Below are 25,099 nucleotides of genomic sequence, written 5' to 3' on the forward strand. Positions count from 1 at the left end.
TGATAGCAGGATTATTGTCACTGTGCACAGCTGTGATATAACAGGTCATAAATTAGGTGGAGGAAGTGGTTTCAACGACTCATTTTCAAAATAAAATGCTGTGGATGAGCTTTACATTTATGTCCTATTTTTCCAAAAATTTTAAAAACAAAGAAAAGAATTAGGATATAACAACTCATACCTTAGAGACAGGAAGCCATAGTGGTTTAAAGTTATAACTACTCATTTTTAAAAAATAAAATACTGTGGATGAACTTTATATTTATATTTTTTTAATGTCCCTTTTTTCTCCAGAACGTTGAAAATAAAAAACAAAGAAGATAAATTACCAGCCTTAAAAATACAATCAAAAAGACAACTTTAAAAAATAAGAACAAGAAGAAGAATAATAACAATATTACGTTAAACAAAGGTTGAGTTTGATTACATATTCTTCTGTATAATTACATCATACATCAGATAAAGGAAGTTAAATTAATTTTCAAAATAAAATCCTGTGGATTAACTTTTTATTTTATTTTTTTAGGTCCTTTTTCTCCACAACTTAAAAAATAAGTAAAAAAAATAAATAAATAAATCACCCCTAAATAATAATAATAATAATGATAATAATAATAATTTCAGAGTTTGATTCCTTCTGTATAATTATAACAGGTTATATATCAAGTTGCACCTACTAATTTTCAAAATAAAATCCTGTGGATGAACTTTATATTTTTAGGTCCTTCTTTATTAACCAATAAATAAATGACCTCCTAAAAACACAATGACAGAGACCAGAAGAAGAAGACTAGCGACCGTGAAGCTGGACGCTGATTTGAACGAACCAAATAAAAGCAGGTGTGGCGCTGACGTCACTAAGGTAACACCCACCTCCCCTCTCCGGTCGGTGTGTGTGAGTCGGTGTCAGAGTCCCGGCGCAGATTCATTCCTTCCTGCTCAGGAACTTTTCCTCTCAGACTCCGGGACTTCTCCTCGCTACCGTCGCCGCCATGGAGACCCGTTTGGGACAGTAGCTGCCCCCCCACCCCACCCCCAGGAGGAGGAGGACGGAGACGGAGGAGGTGAGACCAGGTCAGTGCGCGTTAAACTCGGGGCTGAACACGAGCTCCCGTCCGGCTGAAAATAGAATTAAATGGAGGAGAGTTGAAGCGTTAGCTCCGGTTGAACGGCTCGACATGGCAGCAGCTGGAGCGTCAGGTTGAAACCGTGGACGTGGAAGCTCCGTGGAGAGTTTCACTCCCTGTCAGCGTGGCTGCTGCTGCTGCTGAAGGTCGACGTGTCCGCCCCGTGGAGCCCACAGCGGCTCCGCTCCGGGTGGAGGTCCGGGTGGAGGAAGGCTCAGTCAAACTTCAGCATCTGAACAAGTTGAGTCCTCTGAGGAGCCCTGGACTGTCCGAGAGGAGAGCTGCAGCAATTAGTCAATAGATTTATTTATATAGAAACAGTTATTATTATTTTTTCTCTTCATTTATTAACTATTTTTTAAATTTTTTGCTAAAATATAACTTTTCCTGTTATTCAAACATAATGACGCGTTTAAAATCAATATGAATGAATGAAAAACATTTTATTTTACACTAATACCAAACTAACTAATCAACTAAATTTCTAATTCTTTCAGTGAGTTTAGTAAACATTTAAAATATTTTATTTTTTAAATAGCATCTTTAGTGATGAGTGTGATTCAGGCGTAAAGGTGAAGTCATGCGTATCATCCTGTAGAGCAGTGTTTTTCAACCACTGTGCCGTGAGAGATCCTCAGGTGTGCCGTGGGAAATTATCCGACTTCACCTAACTGGTCTAAAAGCATTTTTGAAAACAAATGAATTATTATCTGCAAATAACATGCCATTGTCAAGTGTCTGTGTATATCTGTGTACCTACAGGCCAAGAGCTGTGTTCATCCAAACAGGCCCAGGTTTCACACTGAATGAGTAGAAACATGAAAGATCATTAGACTTTTTTCTTTGTGTTTATTTGATTCCTGTTTAAGACACTTTGACAAGAATGACTATTGTTATGTTGATATTGTTAATATAGGCTACCGAGTTTCATTTTTTTAACATTTTCGGTTGGTGGTGTGCCTTGTGATTTTTTCAATGAAAAAAATGTACCTTGGCTCAAAAAAGGTTGAAAAACACTGCTGTAGAGAGTCACCGTTCATGCTAACATGAAGCTAACAGTTGTGTCTATGTGAGAGGAAACACAGCAGGAAATTCCACATAGAAAAACCTCAGCAGGTTAGAACCCACAACCTTCATACTATGACGCTAACCCATGCTAAAGGTGGCTAACACCTGCTTAGAGCAGAACGTTCATGGAAATCTATCTGGCATTACCATTAGCATCTCCATTAGCATCTCCATTAGCATCCTGGACAAATTTTAGGAAGCGTCCAACTACTTTGACTTGTTCTTTTTAGGAATTGGTCAGATTTATTATGAGTCTCTTTGTGGTCATTTCTAGTCCCTTTGTGGACATTTTGAATCTCTTTGACCCTTCATGCTGTGAGGCTAACTACTGCTAAAGGTTGCTAACACCCACTTTAAGCTCAGCTACAGTTTGGAGTCTTCAGTTGGGTTTCTGGCAGACAAACGTCTCTCAAACGTCAGGGTCCCTGTCTAATAAATGTCCTATTTTTTTACTTTTTTTCCCCAGTAAACCATGTCAACGTATTTTTTGGCATCTTCAGCTTCTACACTGTAAAAACCGTAACGAATGAAGTGTGTCCCGACCTCAACTTTAAAGTGGTGCATTGACTCAACAGAAGTTTGACCGATGAATCTGATTTTATTTCACAGAGAACGTCCCACATCTATTGGACACAGCGTCAGCCCTCTGTCCACAATGTCTTCAAGAGGTAAAAATGACCTGTGCAGAGTATGTGGTGGAGCTCTGCAGGGGAACCAGCGGCGGTGGCTGTTTGGGGGCCAGAATAAGAAGACTAGTCAGCCTCCGACTCCGACAGAGTCCCTGAGAGGAGGAAGCTTGTCCCGGTCTTTGCAGAGCAGTCCCTGGGGTGAGTCTGTGGAGAGTAAAGGAAACACTTCCATCCTCTGATCCCGTTGAAATGTCTGATATGAACTTTTTGTTTCTCTTTCCAGGCAGCACGTTATCTCTGGGTTCCTCTGTGTCTCTGTCCAGGTCTCAGTTATCACTTAACTCCCCCTCCAAATGCGTCGACCTGCTCTCGGTGTTGACCCACATTCTGGGGCAGACTGTGCCGCGGGGCAGCGGGCACGGGGAGTTCTTGTGCGGCAAATGCGTTTCCGTCCTGGAGCGGGTGTTCAAGTTCGACGGCGTGATAGCCAGGGTGAGGGTGCTTTCGTCCGAGCGGCTCCAGAAGCTGACGCAGGAGAGGGATAAGATCCGACAGTGGGTTCACCAAAACTATCGCCAGAGGCACCAGCAAGAGTTTCAGGACAGGGGCAGCATCAGCGAGGAGGACGGGGAGATGGAGAAGGAGGGCTACAGGGAGATGCTGAAAGAGAATATGGCGCTTTCAGAGTATGAGTGCTGGTCTGAGAAGTGGGACACATGTCCATATTTTGTAAGAACGGGTAAAAGATGCAGAAGGGGCAAAGGCTGCGAGGGCTGCGATTCCCTACGCGTGTCAGACTCCGATTATGAGTCTGTTTGCGGCATTCCCCGTCACTTGCCTTTCCAGCCTTTCACCCCGTTGGCACTGTCCCGGGACAAATCCCGCAGCATGCCCGTCCACTGGCATAGGGTTCCCTCCCTCAGCTCCACCCCAGCCTCTCTGGCCAGCTCCACCCTCTCCTTACGAGCATCTTCCCGCACCGAGTCCATTCAGTCTCTGGACTCTCTCGATGGCAATGACCCGTTTGACTCACCGGGCGATCGGCTGGTCGGCTTCGCCCTGAATGAGCTGAAGAGTATCGCGGGGAAGCCGGTGAGTTCGCCGTCGGGGAGCAGGATCCCAGTTCTCAACAGGAGAGAGGTGAGGTCCCCCAGAAAGGCTGGAGAGGTGGCGTCGCCCACGGTGAGCAGGACGCTGAAGTTTGGGGACTTGGAGAACGGAGGGGATGAGAAGGACAAAGAGAACGGGGACGTCCTGACAGAGCTGAGGGACGAGTTCATGCCACTTCAACGAGAGGTGAGTGTTTTCATAGATGCTGATTAGGGACGTCCCGATCGGTGCTGGGGCCTGAATCCCATCGACTCTAGGAGAAGACAAGAAAAGACTTTAGGAATCTACACAGCACCAACTTTAGGACATTTCACGTCAGATCAGGGCTCGATGATTAAAAGGTCAGATCAGGGGGGAGAAAAGCACCTGGACGTCCCTAACAACAGTGTACAGAAATGAAAGAACTCTGACCAGCTGCTGTGTTAGAGGCTCAGATTAAATATTGACACAGTGTGCTGTAATAAGTAATCCAGGGACCAGCTCAGCCGTGCACCATGATTTGAACCACACCTTTCACTTTTTTTCCTACATCATACCACAGCACATGTCTATAATAAAGTAATTTGTTGTTTCAGAGCTCCACAGGAAGGGTTCAACACGCCATCAGGCACCTGCGAGGGCAGCTAGACCAGGCGGCGTCCCGCATCCGGAGCCTGGAGGCCGAGCTGAAGCAGGGGAGGAGCAAACCGGCTGAAGTCAACGGATCTGAGGACTGGGCCGCTGTAAGCTTCCAGTTTGTTCTCTACCACACACTCACGCTGAAGCAGTAGTGCAGCATTAGCTTAGCTTAGCTTAGCATAGCATAACACCTGCTCCTAATTAAGGGACAGACGTCACAGGAAAACAGGTTTCAGCGTCAGGAACAAAACCAACAACATTTCAGCTGTGGGCAAATATCTTTAGAGGTGTAGCTGAGGATAATTTTAGACTACTGGCGTCCGTCCACAGCATCCGAATGCGGAAGCATTTTCAGAGCAGGGTTGTTGTGTGTTTTCTTTCTGCGTCGATCGATGAGCAGCGTTCAGTTGGAAACATTTTGGCAGAGCACCAGTTGTCCTTCAAGCCCCGTACACAGATACATCGAGCAGTTTAGATCGTACGATGGAACTCTTACTTTGCAAGTCTCCCTCTATAACGACACCAAATAAATAGAAATCTGTTAAATTAAAAGCTTAAAGTTTAAAGAGTGCTCCTCCTGGCGATATGAAGCGGTGTATGAACTGTTCAAGAGTATAGCTCGTGTATGGACGGAGTTGAAAAGAAAACACTGTCAACCCTGACGCCGCTCCGTCTGGGTTCACATGACTCACAACAAACCTGAACTGTTCACTCACGACATAAAGGGACACAAATCCAGATGCCTGCCGGGTCCATATATGTGCATCGGGACGTTCTGCTCTTGAACTCTGACGGGGTTGAAGTGGCAGGAACCAGAATCGTGGATTTCTGAATAAGAAACATTTAGAGAACTTTTTAAATCTGCTCAGGTTCTGGGTTCTAATCCAGGCCGACTGGTTCCTTTCTGTGTGTAGTCTGCATGTTCTCCCTGTGTCTGCGTGGGTTCTGTCCAGGTTCTCCAGCTTCCTCCCACCGTCCAAAGACATGCTGGTTAGGTTCATTGGTGATTCTAAATTGGCCGTAGGTGTGAGTGTCTCTCTGTGTTAGCCCTGTGATAGACTGGAGACCTGTCCTGGGTGGGAACCCGTCTGGGATAGACTCCAGCCCTAATGTGACCCTCCAGAGGAGGCTACAGAAAATGAATGAATGAATGAATGAATGAATGAATGAATGGTACCTAGTAAACATTTGGGGATCTCCCATTAGTCGCCCCCTCAAAGTTGAGTTTAGCTCAGTGTTGCTGAATTTCATCAGCTGCCGGTTGCTTCCTGTGTGTATGTAGCCTTAGCTATAGCATGTTAGCAGGGTTAGCCTTTAAAGCTCCAGACGAACCTTGTACAGAGTGTTAACTCACGCTGCAGGTTTTTAATTGGCTGCAACTGTTCACACTCAGCCAACCGTCCACCACGCTGGGAGTAAACAGCGAAGGCCTCAGTGGTTTATTTAAGTAAACGAGGAACATGTTGCTCTTTTTCTCACTGACAGGACGCAGCTCTTTAGTCCCTGAACTGTCCCAGTAAGAACATCCATGTTTGTATAAATGAAACGTCTACGTCCTCTGCCTCGGTTTAACGTTAGGATGCATTTTAAAATCAGGATTTTGTTCCCTCTTGTTAAAGACACATGGTTTTAATGGGAGACTTGGAAAAACATTAACCCAATTCTTTACCAATTATAAAACCAGATTAAAGATTCAAGATGTTTATTGTTATACGCTCAGTAAAAACAGCAGTTTAGATCCTAAAATATGTATTCTTAGATTGCAAGTCTCCCTCACTAACATCACTAAATGAATCAAAGAAATATAAAACTCAAAAATCTGTTCAATTAAAAGCTAAAAACCTTGATTTAAGAACTACTCTGTGCCTTATGTTAACAACGTGAGCTCCTGACTGAGGCCTCAGAGTTGCATCAATTCTCATCAAACCAGAAAGAAACAAACATATTAAAGTGCAACTGATCCCAAAACCTGCCTGAACCCGATGAGACCCGACCACAGAAAGACCTGAGCACAATATTCCTAAGGATAATTAGACCCGAACAAGCAAATAGTAAAACTAATATTAACTCTAGAAACTAAAATAATTAGTAGATGCTTTCTGCAGAAACAATAAGAGCGTTTCTATTGTAGATGAAATGTGAGAAATCATAATCCATAAAGTGAAATGTGTAAATGTCCGTGTGTTGGTTGTTTCCCGCTGTCATAACTTTTTTTTATTTTTATTTTTAACAAGTCAAACAGGTTTATTATGCAGCAGCAGCTCCACCGTCACACGTCCCAACAGCTCCCAGAGCCTCCCTGTGGGCGCTGACCGAGCACAAACACAGCATTATGAAAGGCAGGCAGGCAGGCAGGCAGGCAGGCAGGCAGGCAGGCAGGCAGGCAGGCAGGCAGGCAGGCAAGCAGGCAGGCAGGCAGGGTGGGTGTCTGGCTGGCTGGCTGGCTGGCTGGCTTCGTGTCCACGCAGGGTGTGTCCACACTTCCTCATTTACAGGTGCACATAAAAACTCTCTCTGGAATCTGCCCCGACCAGCGGAGTTTGCCCCGGGCTCTGCAGTCTGCTGACGGAGGATATTGTTAACAGGCCGAGCTGATCGGTCGGAGCGAGCGCCGCTGTGACGTGAAATGTTAAATGTGTTTGACTGGCAGCAGGCCGGAGCACGCTATGCCCCTTACTCCTCCATGTGTCACCACTTTTTCAGCTGTCAGTCAAGTTTCAAACACACCGCTGCTTATTTAACGTCAGCTTGAGTCCTTATTTGCACCTTTTTATCTCCGTTTGGGCCTCCAGCAACTCTGGAGCCTTAAATATGTTCTCTGCAGCCGGACTCAGTCTAAACTCTAACTACTACAATAATCTTTAATAAACTGTAGTGAAGCACTTAGAAGCCTTAAAAGAAAAATAAAGAACATGGAGGTGGAGACCCAGAATAGAAGTTTCTGCTGCCTACAAGAAACAACCGTCAGCTCATCTGGGTTTTAAATGATAAATTAATGCTCAAAATAACGACAGACGATTCAGGAGAATCAACAAAACAAACTGGAGTCAACACTGAACAGACAAAATGTGCCTGGAGCATAGACTGTATAAAGATGGACGGTGGAACTGCTCCTCTGCAGTGAAGCCAAATCAAGTAGAGCTCCCCCTGGTGGCTGGCTCCAGTATAGGTCATAAGCTCCACCCACTCCATGTTAGTGGGCGGGACTTGGGCCAAACTGAAACACTAAAATACACGACAAATAATTTTGTTTTTCAAGGATGGTTTCTGTCTTTTCTTTTATGTAGTTAATATAATGTTGATGAATGTTCAAGTGTCAGTGTTTTAGGTTTAATTTTAGTTAGTTATTTGATGCTATAGGAACAGGATATGACTACCAGTTGCCGTGCCAACCGCTCCGTAAAGCCGTCCTATGGGACCGTGAGAGTTGTAAAAAAACAAAACAAGTCCAGTGTATAATCCAACATGTCCTTGTAACAGGTGGAGGTAGAGCAGAGCGTAGTATTAATTAAACTAAAACGTGAGTGAGTCTGGAGGAAGTGTGGGCGGGGCATCAATATCACGGCTCCACGTGGCTCCGCCCTCAGACCGTACTAATCAGACTCTGGATCCAAACTCACAAGATGGCGCCGCCCGTATCCCCGGGACAATAGAGTCAGTTTGACCAATGAGAGGAAGAGGAGACGTGGTGTCCATATTTATATACAGACTATGCTCTTTAGCAACGAGGACCGACTTTAATTTAAACTACTGATTGATCTGATATCTCCCATTTGAAGCCACAAGAACAAGGAGCAGATTGGAATAGTCTGATTTAGGTTTCCTGAGGTCCAGTAGAAAAACAAGAGGATAAATAACAAAGCTCCATGAAAGCTAAATAAACTAAACAATCCCGCAGCAATAAAAACAGCGCTGCAATTATCGTAAAGTGGTCAGTAATAAATAAATATATGTGTAACTATACAGATGTTGCAGCTGGAACATAGTTATTAGGTGGAAGTGTCAGTTTCTGAAAAAAAGCTGTTCCTGAGTCTGTTGTAGTCGTCTAACATCACTTCTAACTAGTTGTTTTCTCTCCTGTCTCCGTCAGCTCGTCCAGGAGGAGGGTGGCAGCTCCCTGCTGCAGAGCCTCGGTCACTCCCTGCACAGTCGGGAGCGTCTGATCCAGGTGGGTGAGGAGATGGAGGAGGGAGACGTGACTGGGCCGACGCTGTGGCTCAAAGCTCGCTGGAATGTTGTTTGTCTTTGGAGTCTGCTCGCCCTTAAAGCGGCAGCGCCTCCACTGAGCACGCTCTGTCTGTCTAGCAGGAGTCAGTGAGGATGAATGGCTGAGGCAAACAGGACTACAAACAGGACTATACAATCAGCAAGGCCTGGATAAATATAATGTTGCACCAGCATGCACGCTGCATGTGACAGCAGACCTGCCTTTACATTTTGCATGAAAGTTCACTTGAGTACATGAGCAGAGCTCAGGGAAATGAGCCGGTACTCTATCAGCAAATAATTGAGCTACATATCATCATATCTGAATCGTTGCAGTGAATGAAATATACTAGAAGATAATGATGATTTACAAACTTAGTGTGTGAGACAAGTTCAGAACCTGTGAACCTGTCATCATCCAGCTCTGGAACACCATTAGAATTTCTCTTTATGTCGTTTTGAAGGAACACCAACGTTACTGACGTGCTAGTTCTTCATTTGCCTGTTTATCCAAAGTAGGAAGTCGTGAATTTGCGATTGAATCACAAACTGAAGGAAACAAAAATTACATTAATTCACTGACAAACTAAAGTTTAACTTAAAAGAACCTCCAAAGATCCCTCGGATCCTTTATGTCTCATTTAGCAGCTTTCAAACAGACAAACTGTTTATTTAGAAGTTCCTACAGGCCGCTTCACGGCACGGTTGTCACTGGCAACTGTCAATCATCGTGATGTCACATCCTGTTTTTGTAGCATCAAATAACTAAAAACAGAACTTCTCACACTTGAACAAAGGTCAGCATTAAACACAGAGGGGGCGGGGCTTATATGACCTATAGTGCAGCCTCCAGCCACCAGGGGGAGCTGCACATGCTTTGGCTTCACTTTAGAGGAGCTGTCATGGCGTCCAATATTTCTATACTCCATGGCGTTAAAATCAACTCAGATGACGTGTTCTTCTGTCCATCACCACATTAAGCCCCACCCCCAAATGATCTGATTGGCCCAGTGCTGGAGCAGGATCTGTTCCTCAGCAGAGAGACTCCAGAACAACTTTTCCCTGGTCTCCAGGCTAATAGTGTGTATCAGGTGCAGTTTAATGTGTGTTGTAGTTCTGGATTGATGTCACTTCCTTTAGCTTGTTAGCTTAGCTTAGCACAAAGACTGGCTTTCTCCACATGTGACAAAAACATGATGAGGAATCTATAAACTTTTGCATAGTCAGATTAGCCGTTCCATCTTTTCCCCCAGTGTTTAGGCTTCAGATTAGTGTCGATCTTCTCAGCTAACAAGTGTCAAACTATTCCTTTTAAAATATGCTAATACTCTAATATGAAAGAGAACCATGTGGTGACTCTCTGAAGTGACGCCCTGCAGTCAGAACAACATGATCTCCAAACACTTTGAATTTCTGGACTTGTGCAGCATGTCCTGCGGTTTAGAACAGATTTGATGGTGTCTGCCTGTGTGGCGGCTGCAGTGCTTCTCGTTTGCATACATATCAGCCTGACTGTGGCTATCATGGCTCTGGGTACTGGTTCAGCTTCAAGTCGAGTCATAAACTTTCAATCAGCTACTTAAACAGCTGTTAAAGTGTTTCCCCTGACAGGTGTATGACAGGTGTTTCATTCCTGCTTCCAGGAGTGCATGGCTCTGATCAGAAGACTGTGTGTGGAGGAGGGAGCCGGGACCGAGCTGGCCGACAAGCTGAAGGAGAATCTGAAGGAAATTCTCTCCGACAACAAGGTTTGTCGTTCATTGAGCTCGTCCTGGCCCTGAAGGGCGGCGGCCTTGTGCTGAGTATTTTTATCCAGTAGCATGTCAGTGATGTTGTCTGGCACCGGGAGAAGATTAGAGTTGAAATGACACGCTGATTAGAGGTTAAACTCTGCAGACGGTGTATTAAAGTCATAACGTGGACTTTTTGCTCGGCAGGCCACCCTGGAAGCTCTGAGGTCTGAAATGAGGGAGAAAGAGGAGGGCATGGAGAAGGAGATGGAGGCGCTGAGGAAAGCCGGACGAGACCGAGAGAAGGACCTCGACACACTCAACACTGTGCTGCAGTGCAATCAGGATATCATCAACGTAAGAGCACGTTAAAAGACGAGATGATTAATGCACTTTGTGTTTTTATGACCTCAGCTTTGGGAATTCAGGAAGTGACCGAAGCTACAGAAACGCAGTGGAAAGCAAGCAGAATCTGAAGTGCAGAGGGCGGTAATGTGTCCCTTTGGCATCAAAATCTGCTCAGAATCCACAAATAAGCAGAAGAAAGTCTGATGGCCACAGGCAGGAATGAGCTCCTGTGGCGTTCTGTGGTTCTTTTCAGTAGAATGAGTCTGTTACTGAAGGTTCTCCTCAGACTGGCCAGTGTGTTGTGGAGTGGCTGGGAGGACTTGTTCAGGATGGTCTTCACTTTTACCAACATCCTCCTCTCTGACTCTGGACCGAGGTCCCAGCTCCACCTCTACAACATCACTGGCCTTGAGGATCAGTTTGTTGAGTCATGCAGTGGTGTACAGGAGAGCACTGACCACCACAGACTCATAGAACGTCCTCAACATTGTCCAACAGATGTTGAAGGACCTCAGTCTCCTCAGAAAGTACCGCAGAGTCATCAGAATACAAACCTGTAAAATATCCCTAAATAGAAGTTGGATTAATTTTGCTGATTTGGACCCATGTTTTCTTCTTTCTCCAAGGAAATGCGAGTGGCTCTGGGGGAGAAGGAGCGGCTGCTGAAGGAGGTGGAGAAAGAGAGGGAGGTGTGGAGGCAGAGAGACGGGGCCCTCGCTGCCGTCCTGCAGGAGAAGGAGGCTTTGGTCCAGGACTTGAAGCAGCACCTGGAGACTTTCCAGAGAGGAGTCGAGGTAATCCAACAGTTTTCACTCAATTCTCTGCAATCGAAGATGCAAGCAGAATCCAAAGTGTGGTAGTAGTAAATAGTTTTAACCTGCTGAGGGGTGAAGGTAATACGTCCCCAAATAAGCAGCAGGAAAAAAATTAATAAACAAACTTCGTTGCGGTCTTGCGAATGAAGATTAGTCGACGTGTGATGGAGATCCAGAACACGACAGACGCTCCAACTCTGAGAGCAGCGTCAGGATTTAAAAAGTTATGACGACAGAGAAGATGCATGAAAGATGAGAAACAAGATGGAGGAGACGCCACAAACCTCTGGAACCAGTGACAGCATTAGTTTTAAGCAGTGGTGGTTCTATCAGGGTCAGCAAAGCCTTCTCTGCTGGGCTAAACTTTATCAAAATCACTGACTTACGTTTTAAAATAATCTGTTTTAAATGTTCATTAACCTCCTCAGCCTGTTAGAAGAAAGTCTCTCTCTCTGTGACTGAAGCTTGGCTCTAATTATTTACTACACAGACCAAAAACAACTCATTTCTTTCTTTTTTTAAATCTGTGATTGGTCTGCTGCAGGCAGGGGGCGGGGCTGAGCTGGCAGCCTTACTGAAGAACCGGGAGAGTAACAGCGCCACCTTGTGTCAGGAGGTCACCAAACTGACGACAGCCCTGCAGGAGTACCAGGAGCGGGTGAAGGTGAGAGGGATTAACATCAAGTTACATTCATCAAATAATAATAATAATAATAAAAAGGTGCTATTTTTAGTTTAACATTTAGGATTTATTTACTTATCAATACTGAGCTGTAAAAAAAAAATAAAGTAAATATATTTAAGTGTCTGACATTCATCTTCAGGCTGGTAATGAAAAAATTCAAAAGAATAAAAATGTAATTAAATAGTAATAATTATAGAAGGAGAAATAGAAATAAAATGTGTAGAATTAATAATTAAAACAATTTAAAAAAAATAAAACAGTTCATAAATATAGTGCCACAAATCTGAATAAATGAAAAAATACATAAATATTTAAAAAAAAAAACCACAAAAAATAAACACAATAAAATAAATAATTTAACTGAAGGCAAGTTTTAAGATGCTTTTATTTTGTTTCTATGTAAATTTAAACAGAATTTGGACTTTTGATTTAAAAAAAAAAAAGGTGTTTAAAGATTTTTAATACTGAACTAGAAAGTAGATAGATCTGGATAAACAGTGATAATAAAGATAAATATATATATACAGATATAATTATAAATATCAAGTAGCAAAGAAAATATTTAATTTTTCAGTTGAAATGGATCGATGGCACCCTGCAGGAATGAAGAGCTTCATTTCCACCAGATTTCTCATCAGAATCTAATAATAATCATCCAGAAGAGGAATTAAAATGAATCTTGGTGTTAATGAAACATCCTGCAGCCTGAAATTAAACATGAATCGTCTCTTCGTCTTGTGTTTTTTGCACCAGACCCAGCAGCAGGGTCACAACCAGGCGACGTCCTCTCTGACGGCCCAGCTCAGAAACAGCCTGCAGGAGCTGAGGGAGAGGGAGAAGGAGAAGAAGGAGGTGGAGAGAGTCTGGCAGAACGACAGGGAGGACCGAGAGAGAGAGGAGAGGAGGCTGAGGGAGAGTCTGCAGAAGAGAGACAAACTCATCGAGGTGAGAGCGCGAAATCTGAGATATCGGCTTCTTTATGGACGATGAGGACGGAGGTAACGTCTGACTGCTGAACTCATACCAGAGCACTTCACTGTGTTGTAAAAGAAGTGCAGATTAAAGCAGCTGCAGCTCACAACCTGTCAGGACACCTACAAGTATAGTGACGTGTGCATAACATTAAACACTGATATAAGAAAAACGAATTCCAGGCTACTCTGAGCAACTTAACCCTGTTGAACCATTCTGGGAGTAAAAAATACCACATTATACCACATACTACATTCATTCATTCATTTACTTATTTCATCTATCACTCTTTTCCTCCTTTGCACGCACATACTTTCACCCAGACCCCATTCACACACCAAATACCAACATGGACTCACTGCTGCAGCCTCTAGTGGACGTTACAGGAACTGCAGTTGACTTCAGTTGGTTCCTAACCATAGCAGCTAGCATTAGCATGAGCCCCAGATAGCTAGCTTAAACTGTTGTTTCTGCTGCCATATGACGTCTCCAAAGTTTCACACCTATTTATATATAAAGAAAAGAAACGAATAAAAAAACAGCGATTGATTTACACACTTGTAAATAAATCTTGTTAAATGTAGGAGGTGCCATCTAGTGGCACAGCTTGGTATTACAGCACATGTGCAATACGTCTTCTGAAAGTAAATTAATCTTCTAACAGCTACTCCAATAAGTTATTTATATGGATGTATTTCAACACAAACCTGATGCAGTCTGGAAGTCAGAGATCTGCTGGGGCCAATCATATCGTTTTGGGGGCGGAGCTTTATGTGGTGATGGACAGAAGAGTTATGGTAGTCAAACATGAGACGAGCTTAACCTACATTACCCAGGGGGCCATAGACTGTAAAAAAAGATGGACGCCATGAGGGCCCCTCTACCGTGAAGGCAGATGCTCCCCCTGGTGGCTGGCTGAAGTACAGATCATATAAGCCCCGCCCCTTCTGTGTTAGTGGATGGACCAGACTAAAAGACTGAATGAAGAACACGTATCGTGAGAAGATGTGTAGTTGAATTAGTTTAAAGGGCTCTGATTGGCCGGAGGACTCTCCAGCTGACGCAGAGTTTTTGTTTTTACTGTCTCATTATGAAATCTAGACAGACTTCACACAAACCAGTCAACCGGTTGACGGAGATTGTTTTTCTGTTTGTTTTCCTTTGACTCAGCAAATCCTGTTGGACGCCGAGGAGCGGGACCACGTGTTCAGAGAGCTGCAGCAGAACCTGCAGAACAAGCGAGAACCCGTGACGGCCGTCAAACACACACTGTGACCCGGAGGCGTGGCCGAACACTTTGCACTTTCTGCTCCGCTGAGTCTGTGTTTCTATTCATCTCTCCACGTTTGAGGAGGAGTGAATCTGGGCTGAATCAGGAAGTTCAGACCGGAGGAGGGTGTGGTCAGTGTGGTGGGCGTGGCCTCTTTTGGCCAGATATTTAATACTTGATTAAAGATGACTGTATGTGGTTCATTGTGGATGGAGTGGGTCTAATGAACATTTCTAAATGGCATAATTTATCTGATTGATCAGGAGCAGGGAGCCGGGTACTGTTTTAATTTATCTGCCTCATCGTTATCTCTGAAGCTCTTTGCAGACGTGTCTTGTGTTTTGTCTTTTCGCTGTCTCTCTACCTTTGTTTTTTTTTTTTTTTTTTTTTTGTTTACAGTGCTATCTGAGCACTTACAGGGAGGCTAGCTACGGCCAAAGTAATATTTTTAACCGACTACTTTTATGTGTCTCCCTTCTTTGTTCTTTTTATTCTTGAAGTATTTTCTTTCTTTTAGCTCAAGAGAAATAAACTCTCTGATCCAAACGACTGACATCCACTGAGCCTGTTCTTTCAGATCCAACACTATACACTGTAGTTTCATATTAAAACCACCTGCTCGAAGTATTAATTATCACTACAGTACCCATGAGCCTTTGCAGCTGTCGCTTTGGGAAATAATGAAATAATTAATGACTAAAGTCCACAGGAAGTTGAACTACAGGCTGTGTTCTTAGTTTTCATAAGTTAGCTCCAGGTTGGCTCTAATGTAAAATAACTGGGTGCTCTCTGATTGGATGAGTCGCCGAAAAGCACCCTGGGAGTTGTAGTTCTTGCAGGAGAAACTACTTTTTCTTTTTTTCCTTCAGGCCAAACGTGATGGACATTAAACGTTTTGACTAATGGATATTAAAAAATAGAATAATGTCACAATAGTTAGACAAAAGTAATTAAATCACATAAATAAAATAAAGTGTCATGGTTACTGGAATATGTTTTAAGTTCAGGTGTGACTGATGATGACAGCTGATGTATCGGATGACAGTGTCCTCCTCGCTGTCCAACCAGCAGCAACAGGAAGCGTTGCCATGGAGACGACACTTTACACAGAAGTTTTTTTGTTTTCCCCCCCTCTGCTCTGGAGTCCTGACAGCGGTGAAACGGAGCCGGTTCGTTACAGAACAGTTGGAGGGATGCAGGTCCAGTCGGTTCCGCTCAGCTCCGTCACCATCGGAGCGCAGTCCTGGCGCGAAGGCACCGTGCGCTCCATCCGGCGGGCGGAGCGCCTGGTGCGGCAGACCCGAGCAGGGGGCTCCGTCGTCTGCGGCCGGCCCCGGAGCTGCAGCTCCTCGGGACGTTTCCTCACCTCGAAGAGCACGGAGGGCTCAGCGGAGACCGGAGCGGAGGAATGCGCAGAGAGCAGGAGCAAGCTGAGGAGGCCCCAGACTACAGGAGGCCTGGTGAGAAGAACAGGAATGTTCATCTTTACAGCAAAGCTACAAAAACACATTAATAATTAAGACATAGCTCCTAATTTAGTGTCCAGGACCTTTAAATGAGGAGCAGTGAAATAAAAATCCTTCCAAATATAGTGCAGGTCTGGACATGGGCCTTCTGAGGGTGTCCTGTGGTGTCTGGCAACAGATTGTTGTTGGTGGGGGTGGGGGGTCATTGCTATGGGGTGGGGGTGCCTGGTCTGGTCTAGGTGGGTGCTACATGTCTAAGTAACATCCACACCAATGAATGCCAGGTCCAGAAGTTTCCCAGCAGAACACTGAACTGTCACAAGATGGTTTAAATGTTATTCACTCCTCCTGTCTCCTCTTGTTTTTAGTTTGTAAATACTTTTATTTACTTGTTGAACGTATTTGACTAATAGATGGAAGCTGGACTGAACCATCTTTTATTCTCCCAGGGGACGTCCGTGGCCCCGTTCCCGCCCACCAGCCTGCGTGAGCAGTGTGCCGGGGCCAGTGTGGCCGTGGCCTTAGAGTACATGCGGGGGGTCCGGGAGGTGGAGGGCCGGTTGCGCAGGCAGGCCGGCAGGGTGACCGAGGAGGCCGCCAAGCTGCAGAGGGACCGGGAACACCTGGAGAGAATGCTGCGGGGCCTCGGGGCCAATCTGAGCATCAACAGGAGGAGCTCAGAGGGGAGGAGCAGGAGGCCCCCCACCGCTGAGACGGTCTGTTCATCCTCCACTCATCAGATAGATAGATAGATAGATAGATAGATAGATGGATAGATGGATAGATGGATAGATCCACCAGACAGACTGAGGGTGACCTCACTGACCTTCCTGAGCTGCGTTTGTCAGGACAGGGGTTCACTGACGGATCCGTCCCGTTGCAGGAGAGCGACGGCGCTGATTACCTGCTGCTGTGGGAGAGAAGAGAGCTGGCCGAGCTGAAACGGGACCTGGAGGGGGCGCTGAGCGACACACTGAGACATCTGCAGGTGACTGACTGACCTCCATCCTCCTCTTCTACCAACACTTGAAGGTTTGCTGTTCAGGTGTGGGTCTTAATGGAGCTGGAGCGCCCTCTAGAGGGTTATCCCCCCAGGTGCGTCCTCTGTAAAGCAGCAGGAGCGAGAACACAGGAGGTATCTGGACTGTACCTGGTCAGATGTTTCTTAGAGTTGGAACAGCAGCGACTGATGACGCTTCACAACTAATGATTAAACCCTTTTCCATGGAGCCAGGCTGAATAATTGAATAATCATAAATGTGAATGTCTGGTGGTTGGTCCGTGTCCTCCAGGCCCTGGGGGAGAGCAGCAGGAGGCTGCTGGACTGCGCCATTGAGCGGGCTCGGGTCCTGGAGCTGCTGCCTCACAGCGGCTCAGCCGGAGGACAGAGCTCCAGCAGGACAACGGACCCCTGTGGCCCCTTCACACCAGGTACAGAACCAGTCCACGGGTTCTTTTAGTTCCTGACTGGAACATGAATATTTCATGTGAAACACTAGCATGGCCGAAAACAGTTTGATTCATCTGGATGTGTTTATTGTGTTCAGCAGCTTCTCCGTCCGTCAACACGTGTCAGATCATAGATGAGATCTGCTCCAGATCAACCAGGATTAGAATTTATTCATCCACAAGGAAAACGGCTTGGTCACATAAAAAACACTCTGAGAACCACAAGTAAAAATAAAAAGTAAAAAAAGTAAAAAAATCTAGTACAATAAAATAAAATAAAAATAAAATATAATTAACATAAAATAAAATGGCCAAAAACACTAGTAAACATCTAGTAAAATAAAATAAAAATAAAATATAAGTAAAAATCTAATAAAATAAAATAAAATAAAAATAAAATATAAGTAAAAATCTACTACAATAAAATAAAATAAAAATAAAATGTAAGTAAAAATCGAATAAAATAAAATAAAATATAAGTAAAAATCTACTACAATAAAATAAAATAAAAATAAAAATAAAAATAAAATATAATTAAAATAAAATAAAATAAAATGGCCACAAACACTGGTAAAGATCTAGTAAAATAAAATTATTGGATAAAAATAAAATATAAGTAAAAATCTAATATAATAAAATAAAATAACTCTAGTAAAAAAAATAAAAATAAAATATAAGTAAAATCAAGCAAAATACAATTAAAATATAATGGCTGAAAACACTAGTAAAAATCTAATAAAATAAAATAGTATAAGCTAAAACGTACAGAATTTGCATATGAACAAATGTAGAAGACATACAGACTAGTTATTCTAGGAGGATTCTCTCTCGTTGAAATCTCTTCTCCTTCTTCTTCTTCCAGAGTGTAAAGACGTCCTGGACTCGTCCTCTCTGGTCGTCAACCAGTCACAGCAGCTGAGAGGAAACAACAGACGGACGCTGACCGGAGCCATCATCAGACAGAAAGCTGCTCACCGCACCGTCAACGACGGCCTGGTGAAGAAGATAGCTGAGACAGTCTCTCTGCAGGTCCACGATCTTCTAACATCAGTTATTATCAGTTATTCATTATCACTACAGTACCCATGAGCCTTTGCACCAGTTGCCATGGAAAATAATGAATTAATTAGTGACCAAACAAGAGTCCACAGGAAGTTAAAGTTTCTCAGTCTTTATTATATTAGTAACGAGATCCTCTGTGACTGAAAAGCATCCTGGGAGTTGTATTTATTTTTTTCTGTACGTGGGTTTGTTGTGGAATCAGATAAGGGTTTTTCTTTTTTATTACTTTCTTTGAATTTCTTTTCTTTTATTATTTTATTATCTAACATTATTTAAAAGTAATGTGTAGATGCTGTAGGCTTAATTAACACATGTTATTAAAGATGAAGTTAAAATGAAGTTGTTCCTCCAGCTAATAGTAGCTTCTCCAATAGTCACCTAAAAGTTTGATCCAAATCAACACATTAGGATTTTGTATTGCAACTGTGCATAAAATTAAGTGGCTGTAACACAGCAATATGATCACTTCATGAAGCTGTGAACTGAAACATGTGAGCCTCTGTCTCTCTGCAGATAGACGCTGAGTTCAACGTGTCTAGAGGCAGGACAGAACTCAGAGACTGAACCTAATCGTTTCCATTCTGTTCTGCAGCAACGTCTGACTGTGACGTCTGCAGCCACCAGACAGGCCATGTTCCGCAAGAAGAGGGAGATCAACTCTATCCGTCACAGTCACGACAGAGCTCAGGTCGGTGTGTGACGGTGTGTGCTCCGAGCTGATGATGATGATGATGATGTTCTTATTATTCTGTCCACAGGGTCCAGAGTACAGCGGGGACGTCCTGTCCAGAGAGAAACTCAACAGGCCTCTGGTGCAGGTTTATCAGAGACACCCAGGGACGCAGCTACCTGAGGCTGCTCATCTCATTCAGGTGATCAGAGCATCCAGGCTGCCTAGTCAGCCATTACATTATGACCCCCTGACGCATGTAGTGGAGGTCCTGGACTCCTCTAGAACTCTGAAGGTTTAAGCCTTGAGCGGTGGAGCCTCCATGGATCAGACTAGTTGGACCAGAAAGATGGATGGATGGATGGTGATGTCCTGATTTGGGACTGTTTTACTCCTCTGATGTTTTGAGTCATTTTTATGAAAAAAATGTAGAAAACGACGCTGTATTAATAAAAGGATTTACTAACCCAGTCATCTTATCTGAGTGTCCCAACCCAGTCAAACCAGCTGTTCTCTGTTCCTCTCTCAGGGCAGCGCGGTGCTGGGACGGTGTCTGAAGTCTTCTGAGGGCGAGCTGGCCAGGCTGCAGCGGACCTGTCTGCAGCTGCTGGACGACCTGCACGGAAAGACGGCAGCAGCTCAGGTGGATGCAGCCGTCGTCCGCATGAGGCGCCAGCAGGTCGACCGGCGAGCGGTGCCTGCTGTCCTCCAGCGGGGGGCGGTGTGAGGCCAACCTCCTCTGTGTGTGTGTGTGTGTGTTCAGTAGAGCTGTAAGTAGACAGGTTTAATGTATGGTGAGTTCAGGATCAATAAAATGGGAGAAAAGCTGCACTTTCAAGGTTTTGAGTTTGTTTTATTATCTTATGCAGAAGAAATGTCTGAATGAAATGCTTACTTTGAAAGTCTCCTGACCAAATAAACAAGGTGCAGGAGAAATCAGTTCAATTAAAAGCTTAAAACCAGAGTCCAGGGTCGTGCTACAGATAAGGTCAGCGGGACTGAATGAAGTGATCAGGAGTGTGACGGCCTCTGGCTTTTCATTGAACACTCCTGCAGCGTCTCTGCAGCCAGGGGAGTGAAGAGGTTGTGTTGTGGGCGTGCGCTGTCTGTCCCAGGTACAGTACAGTCTCTGTTGAGATCTGAGCTGAAGGTCCTCACCCTCTCCACCTCTGTCTCACCCATCCATTCACCTGAGCCTCATCACATTAATGGAAACACTGAACAGATGGACTCTGATTTGGCCCAGAAATGAACTTGTAATCTTACTGATATGTAATAATAATAATAATAATAATAATAATACATTTTATTTGTGGATGAAGCACTCAAGGTCACCTTACATAAAACATCATAAGAATAAAACATACAATGCAATATTATAAATCTAAAAGTACTTAGAAATGAGATAAGAGGGAAAGCGGGTTAAAGGGAGTTTTAAAAAGATGTGTTTTGAGCAACTGAATGCTCTAGAACCCATGGAGGACAATCGGACAGGTGGTGCAATAAGTTGGATGGCAGAGGAGGAACGGGAGGGTTCATATGGTTGGAGAAGTTCAGACAGATATGATGGAGTTTGGTTGTGAAGGACCTTGAAGGTAAACAGCAGGATCTTGTATTCAATGTGGAGCTGCTGGAGAACTGGGCTGATGTGGTCCATGGAGGGAGATCCGGTGATGATACGAGCTGCAGCGTTTTGGAGCCGTTTAAGTTTAAGGAGACACTTGGAGGGTAGACCACAGAGAACAGAGCGTGGACAAGAATCGAGGTGGTGATGAAGTGGAGGTGGAAGTAAGAGGACACAGAGTTGATGAGGGTTTCCAGAGACAGAGGACTGTCGAGGATAACACCCAGACTCTTAACCTGAGGGGACAGAAGTACACTAGAGTTAATTAACATTGAATGAGAAACTGTTAACTTTGGCCAGAGTGGACTTAGAACCAATGAGGAGGACTTCTGGTTCACTTTATTTGTCGGAAGTTGCAGGAGAACCAGGATTTAATATCTGTTACGGAACAGTTAAGAGGTTGGCTTAGTAGACAGGTAGAGCTGGGTGTCATCTGCGTAGGAATGAAAATTTATATTACGGAAGATATTGCCAAGTGGAAGAAGGTAAATGATGAACAGCAGTGGACCCAGGACGGAGCCCTGGGGCACTCCTCTGGTGACGGGTGAGATCTGAAGTGTTTAAGCTGGACAAATTTAACACTAGTTTTAAATTAGACGTCAAGTCGAGGTTGTTGTACCTGCAGATTAATGCCCATGGTGTCAGTGTGTAGTTGGATGTTTACCTCTTTAGTGGTGCAGCAACACACCAATCAGCCATAACATTAAAACCAATGACAGGTAAAGGTAACAACATTAATAATCTTGTTGTTCTGCTGAGCCATCTGGTCCTGGTGTTGATGCAGATGTTATTTGGACATTAGTGCAGACCAGGCCCCACCACCCCATAGCAATGACCCTCTCCGATGGTAGCAGGACAATGCATCCTTCCAATAAATATCTAATAAAAGTTAAAGTTTTGAACATTCACAACTAATTCTGCAGAAACCAAGACGTGTCTCTAATTATCTCTCCTACAATAAAACATGACCATAATATGAAAAATTATCTTTTACAACACGAGAATAAAAGTGCAAAACGATGGACACATGAGTAATGTGATTATCTGACCTTTTTGAAAACAAATTATTTACTTGTTAAAGAATCTGAGTTTAGTTTGAAACAGAAATCCACCATCTGCCGTTAAGTCTGACATGTTTTCTGCTGCAGTCCTCTGGTCATGGGACTGAGGGTCACTTGACAGCCCTCCCCACCAAACTCAACGTCTTCCATTAGAGGCCATGATCTAATAAACCCGCTCCGCCTCGGCTCAGGCCACATGTCGTACTTTAAAAATAAGTAAACACAGTATTTTAGAGAGAAACGTGAATCTAAATCTCAAAGATCTGCTGACTCTCTTAAATCTGAATGCAGCTGTGTTCTCTGCAGGAACACAGCCGGTGCTGAAGCTTTCTTGTCGGGGACGTTAACGGCCTAATTGAATCAGAGGTGGTGGGGTGTGGAGATTCTTGAACTTAATTAGCAGAATATCAAGAGAAACAAGAAGAGGTTTTTACCTTCAGCTCTCTGCAGCCGTGGCGAGGAGGTCTGCATGAAGCTGGCTCTGAGGTAAAAAGGAGGAAACTTTTAGTCGCTTCTCGTTTCTCCAAGATGACAACGGCGGGTTTACTCTAGATAATAACAAGAAAGAGGCGCCGGTCAGAGATTTCCCCTCAGTGAGACAGAAAACAGTCAGAAGGAGTGATGTCGAAGCTGCTCTGTCCTCTGCTTCTCCTGACTGTGCTTCCAGCTGTGGGTAAGTCATCACCACATGTGATACCACCAATGAATCCAATGCTTCTATTGTCTGGATTAACTGGTCAATTATTTGGTCCATAAAATATTTAGAAAAGTATAAAAAGGTTCCTGGAGTCACAACAGTGCCAAAAAAAAAATAAAAAATCTGCAGAAAATAAGAAAATAAATGTTGAAATTTAAATACAAACAAAATAGAGTTTTAACTGATATCTGTGCATGTATGTTTTCATAATATATATATATTTAATTGTTGCATATAATTTAAATTTCTTTCTTTTTTTTAAAAAAAAATAATTAATATAAAAATATCCTTATTTAGAATCAGGCTTATTAATCAACAGAAGTTGAAAACCAAAACGCATTTTATTTTATTTTTACGTTAATGTAAAACCTGGAAAAGTGACAAACTCTCACTGTAAGTATTTTGCATTTTGTCTCAAACATTAACGATCGAAAATAGATAAAACAAGATGAGAGTTTATTGATCCCCTCAGAGAACCCTGGGGCGGGGCTCAGTGGTGTGGTGGTTAGCACTGATGCCTCACAGCCAGAAGGTTCTGGGTTCTAATCCATGTTCCGACTGGTTCCTTTCTGTGTGTAGTTTGCATGTTCTCCCTGTGTCTGCGTGGGTTCTCTCCAGGTTCTCCAGCTTCCTCCCACCGTCCAAAGACATGCTGGTTAGGTTCATTGGTGATTCTAAATTGGCCGTAGGTGTGAGTGTCTCTCTGTGTTAGCCCTGTGATAGACTGGAGACCTGTCCAGGGTGGACCCCACCTCTCGCTCCATATTTTAAACACCTGTTTTCTTTTTACTAGCAGCTTTCAAGAGTGTTTTTTTTTTTTTTTTTTCTTATTGTTGGATATTAAAGAGTTATGTTTAGGCAAAAAACAGAAAGAAGTCTTCTTCTTCTATCATACCAGATACTTTGCTGCAGCTTTGCTCACGAGATATGATGCACCACACTCTAATATTTCACCTTGTAGGAACCAGTTAGAGCCGGCCACACATTTGCAAACTACTGATCCACTAAAGGCGGCGCTCCTCCTATTGTCCTCGGGTGGAGCCCAGATAGAATAAAACGTCTGAGCACACATAGTTGGGGGCTTCTCCTTTTCTAGCCATAAGGTGGTTAAGCTGAAGTCTCAGCGCTGACTCTGGACCTATTCTCTGCTGCTAAATAAACTGTTGATTGGAGAGAAGTTGTCAGGTGGTCTATAGTCAGACTAACCTTTCCAATAGGTAGAAAGAACCTGGGCTGAAGGAGAGGGAAATATTCCTCCTTCGACATTATGTTCAACTGAGCCACTGAGAGTAAGTAGTCTCCCTTATGGATCAATGAAGTCTGAGTTCTAGCTGCAGGTAAAGACAAGTTAAATACAAAATAGAATAAAGTAATACAAGAACAACTATATAAGAGTGAATATATTAAAAGGTACAAAAATATTTAAACTAATAACTAGGGATGACAAACTCCAACAGGAGGGATTGGCCTTAAAAACAAAAATGACATGAGTGGCTATTACACCTCAAACTGAGTCACACAGATGAAGTTATACAGTGATGAACAGGTGTAAACATGAGTGCTGATGTTAGTGGAGAAAGGAACCTCCAGAAGTGCTCCTTCATGTCCTCTGGGTGAATCCTCATTCCAGAATTCATTCCAGCTCTTTTCTTATTTCAGTTTCTTCCAGGTGCAGGGACAGATTTTAGTTTTAACTAACGTCTCTGTGCTTCAGTTCCCCTCTTCTGTTACACATGTGTGGTTCCGGCCATCTCGCCTCTGGACTGCATCAGGTTTCCTCTGAAGTGCCCCCCGGGGCAGCTCTGCCTGTCCAGCCGGGCCGTGGGCCAGAAAGGTGAGGAGGGCGCCGAGCAGAATTCAAATGAACCGAAAGCGAGAAAAAGTAGTGAGAGGAGCTGTGTGCTGGTGAGAGCTTCTAGCTGACGCCTCTGGTGAACTTTCAGGGGACTTCCGGGTGGTGTTGTACGAGAAGAGCTGCGTCCTGCCGTCGCTGTGCGGAGTCACGGGAGAAAAGTACGCCCTGGGATTCAACTTCACCTTCACCAACGAATGCTGCAACACGCACCTGTGCAACCGAGCGGCTGCAGCACCAGCCGCCCTCTGCTGGACCGCCACGCTGGTCGCCCTCCTCACCCTGCAGTCAGTCTGGTGACGAGATAAACCATGAAAGATACAGAGAAGATGATCTTGAAGCATCTTCCTGATTTCATTTTTACTATTTTTATCTGAACTGTGTTAAAATAAACTTCTATAATAAACAGTCTGACCTGTCCCCATCACTTTTATTCATATTATGTCATGAACTCAATACATCCTGCAGACTCTACATTAAAGGTAAGGTTTATAGACCAATCAGCCACAACATTATGACCACTGACAGGAGAAGTCAATAACATTTAAACCATCTTGTGACAGTTCAGTGTTCTGCTGGGAAACTTCTGGACCTGGCATTCATTGGTGTGGATGTTACTTAGACATGTAGCACCCACCTA

General features: G+C 43.9%; 3 protein-coding genes across 3 annotated transcripts; all 3 read left to right on the forward strand.

Moving 5' to 3' along the window:
- The first annotated feature begins 970 nt into the window (after positions 1-970).
- On the forward strand, positions 971-15,142 carry LOC311497048 (uncharacterized protein). The gene is made up of 11 exons (XM_084557149.1): positions 971-1,074; positions 2,805-3,022; positions 3,108-4,120; positions 4,510-4,656; positions 8,643-8,720; positions 10,402-10,506; positions 10,696-10,845; positions 11,463-11,630; positions 12,196-12,315; positions 13,090-13,281; positions 14,479-15,142. Exons 2-11 carry the CDS (start codon positions 2,851-2,853, stop codon positions 14,581-14,583), a joined length of 2,250 nt encoding a protein of 749 aa, XP_084413275.1. The 5' UTR covers positions 971-1,074; positions 2,805-2,850; the 3' UTR covers positions 14,584-15,142.
- Positions 15,143-15,756: 614 nt separating this feature from the next.
- tektl1 (tektin like 1) lies at positions 15,757-20,010 on the forward strand. The gene is made up of 8 exons (XM_084556330.1): positions 15,757-16,038; positions 16,494-16,760; positions 16,928-17,032; positions 17,337-17,475; positions 18,356-18,522; positions 19,148-19,243; positions 19,314-19,427; positions 19,755-20,010. Exons 1-8 carry the CDS (start codon positions 15,772-15,774, stop codon positions 19,950-19,952), a joined length of 1,353 nt encoding a protein of 450 aa, XP_084412456.1. The 5' UTR covers positions 15,757-15,771; the 3' UTR covers positions 19,953-20,010.
- A 2,521-nt stretch (positions 20,011-22,531) lies between these two features.
- LOC311496637 (uncharacterized protein) lies at positions 22,532-24,759 on the forward strand (the record flags this gene model as incomplete). The annotated part of the gene is made up of 3 exons (XM_084556536.1): positions 22,532-22,583; positions 24,322-24,441; positions 24,551-24,759. 3 exons carry the CDS (start codon positions 22,532-22,534, stop codon positions 24,757-24,759), a joined length of 381 nt encoding a protein of 126 aa, XP_084412662.1.
- Positions 24,760-25,099: the final 340 nt, after the last annotated feature.

This window comes from Chelon labrosus (assembly GCF_963514085.1).
Source record: "Chelon labrosus genome assembly, chromosome: 12".
In the NCBI taxonomy this organism is placed as follows: Eukaryota; Metazoa; Chordata; class Actinopteri; order Mugiliformes; family Mugilidae; genus Chelon; species Chelon labrosus.

Coding starts and splice junctions, on each gene's coding strand:
- LOC311497048 (XM_084557149.1), top strand. CDS start 2,851: ATGTCTTCAAGAGGTAAAAATGACCTGTGCAGAGTATGTGGTGGAGCT. Junction 3,023..3,107: donor TTTGCAGAGCAGTCCCTGGG/GTGAGTCTGTGG, acceptor TTCTCTTTCCAG/GCAGCACGTTATCTCTGGGT. Junction 4,657..8,642: donor GATCTGAGGACTGGGCCGCT/GTAAGCTTCCAG, acceptor TGTCTCCGTCAG/CTCGTCCAGGAGGAGGGTGG.
- tektl1 (XM_084556330.1), top strand. CDS start 15,772: ATGCAGGTCCAGTCGGTTCCGCTCAGCTCCGTCACCATCGGAGCGCAG. Junction 17,033..17,336: donor ACACACTGAGACATCTGCAG/GTGACTGACTGA, acceptor CGTGTCCTCCAG/GCCCTGGGGGAGAGCAGCAG. Junction 17,476..18,355: donor CTGTGGCCCCTTCACACCAG/GTACAGAACCAG, acceptor TTCTTCTTCCAG/AGTGTAAAGACGTCCTGGAC.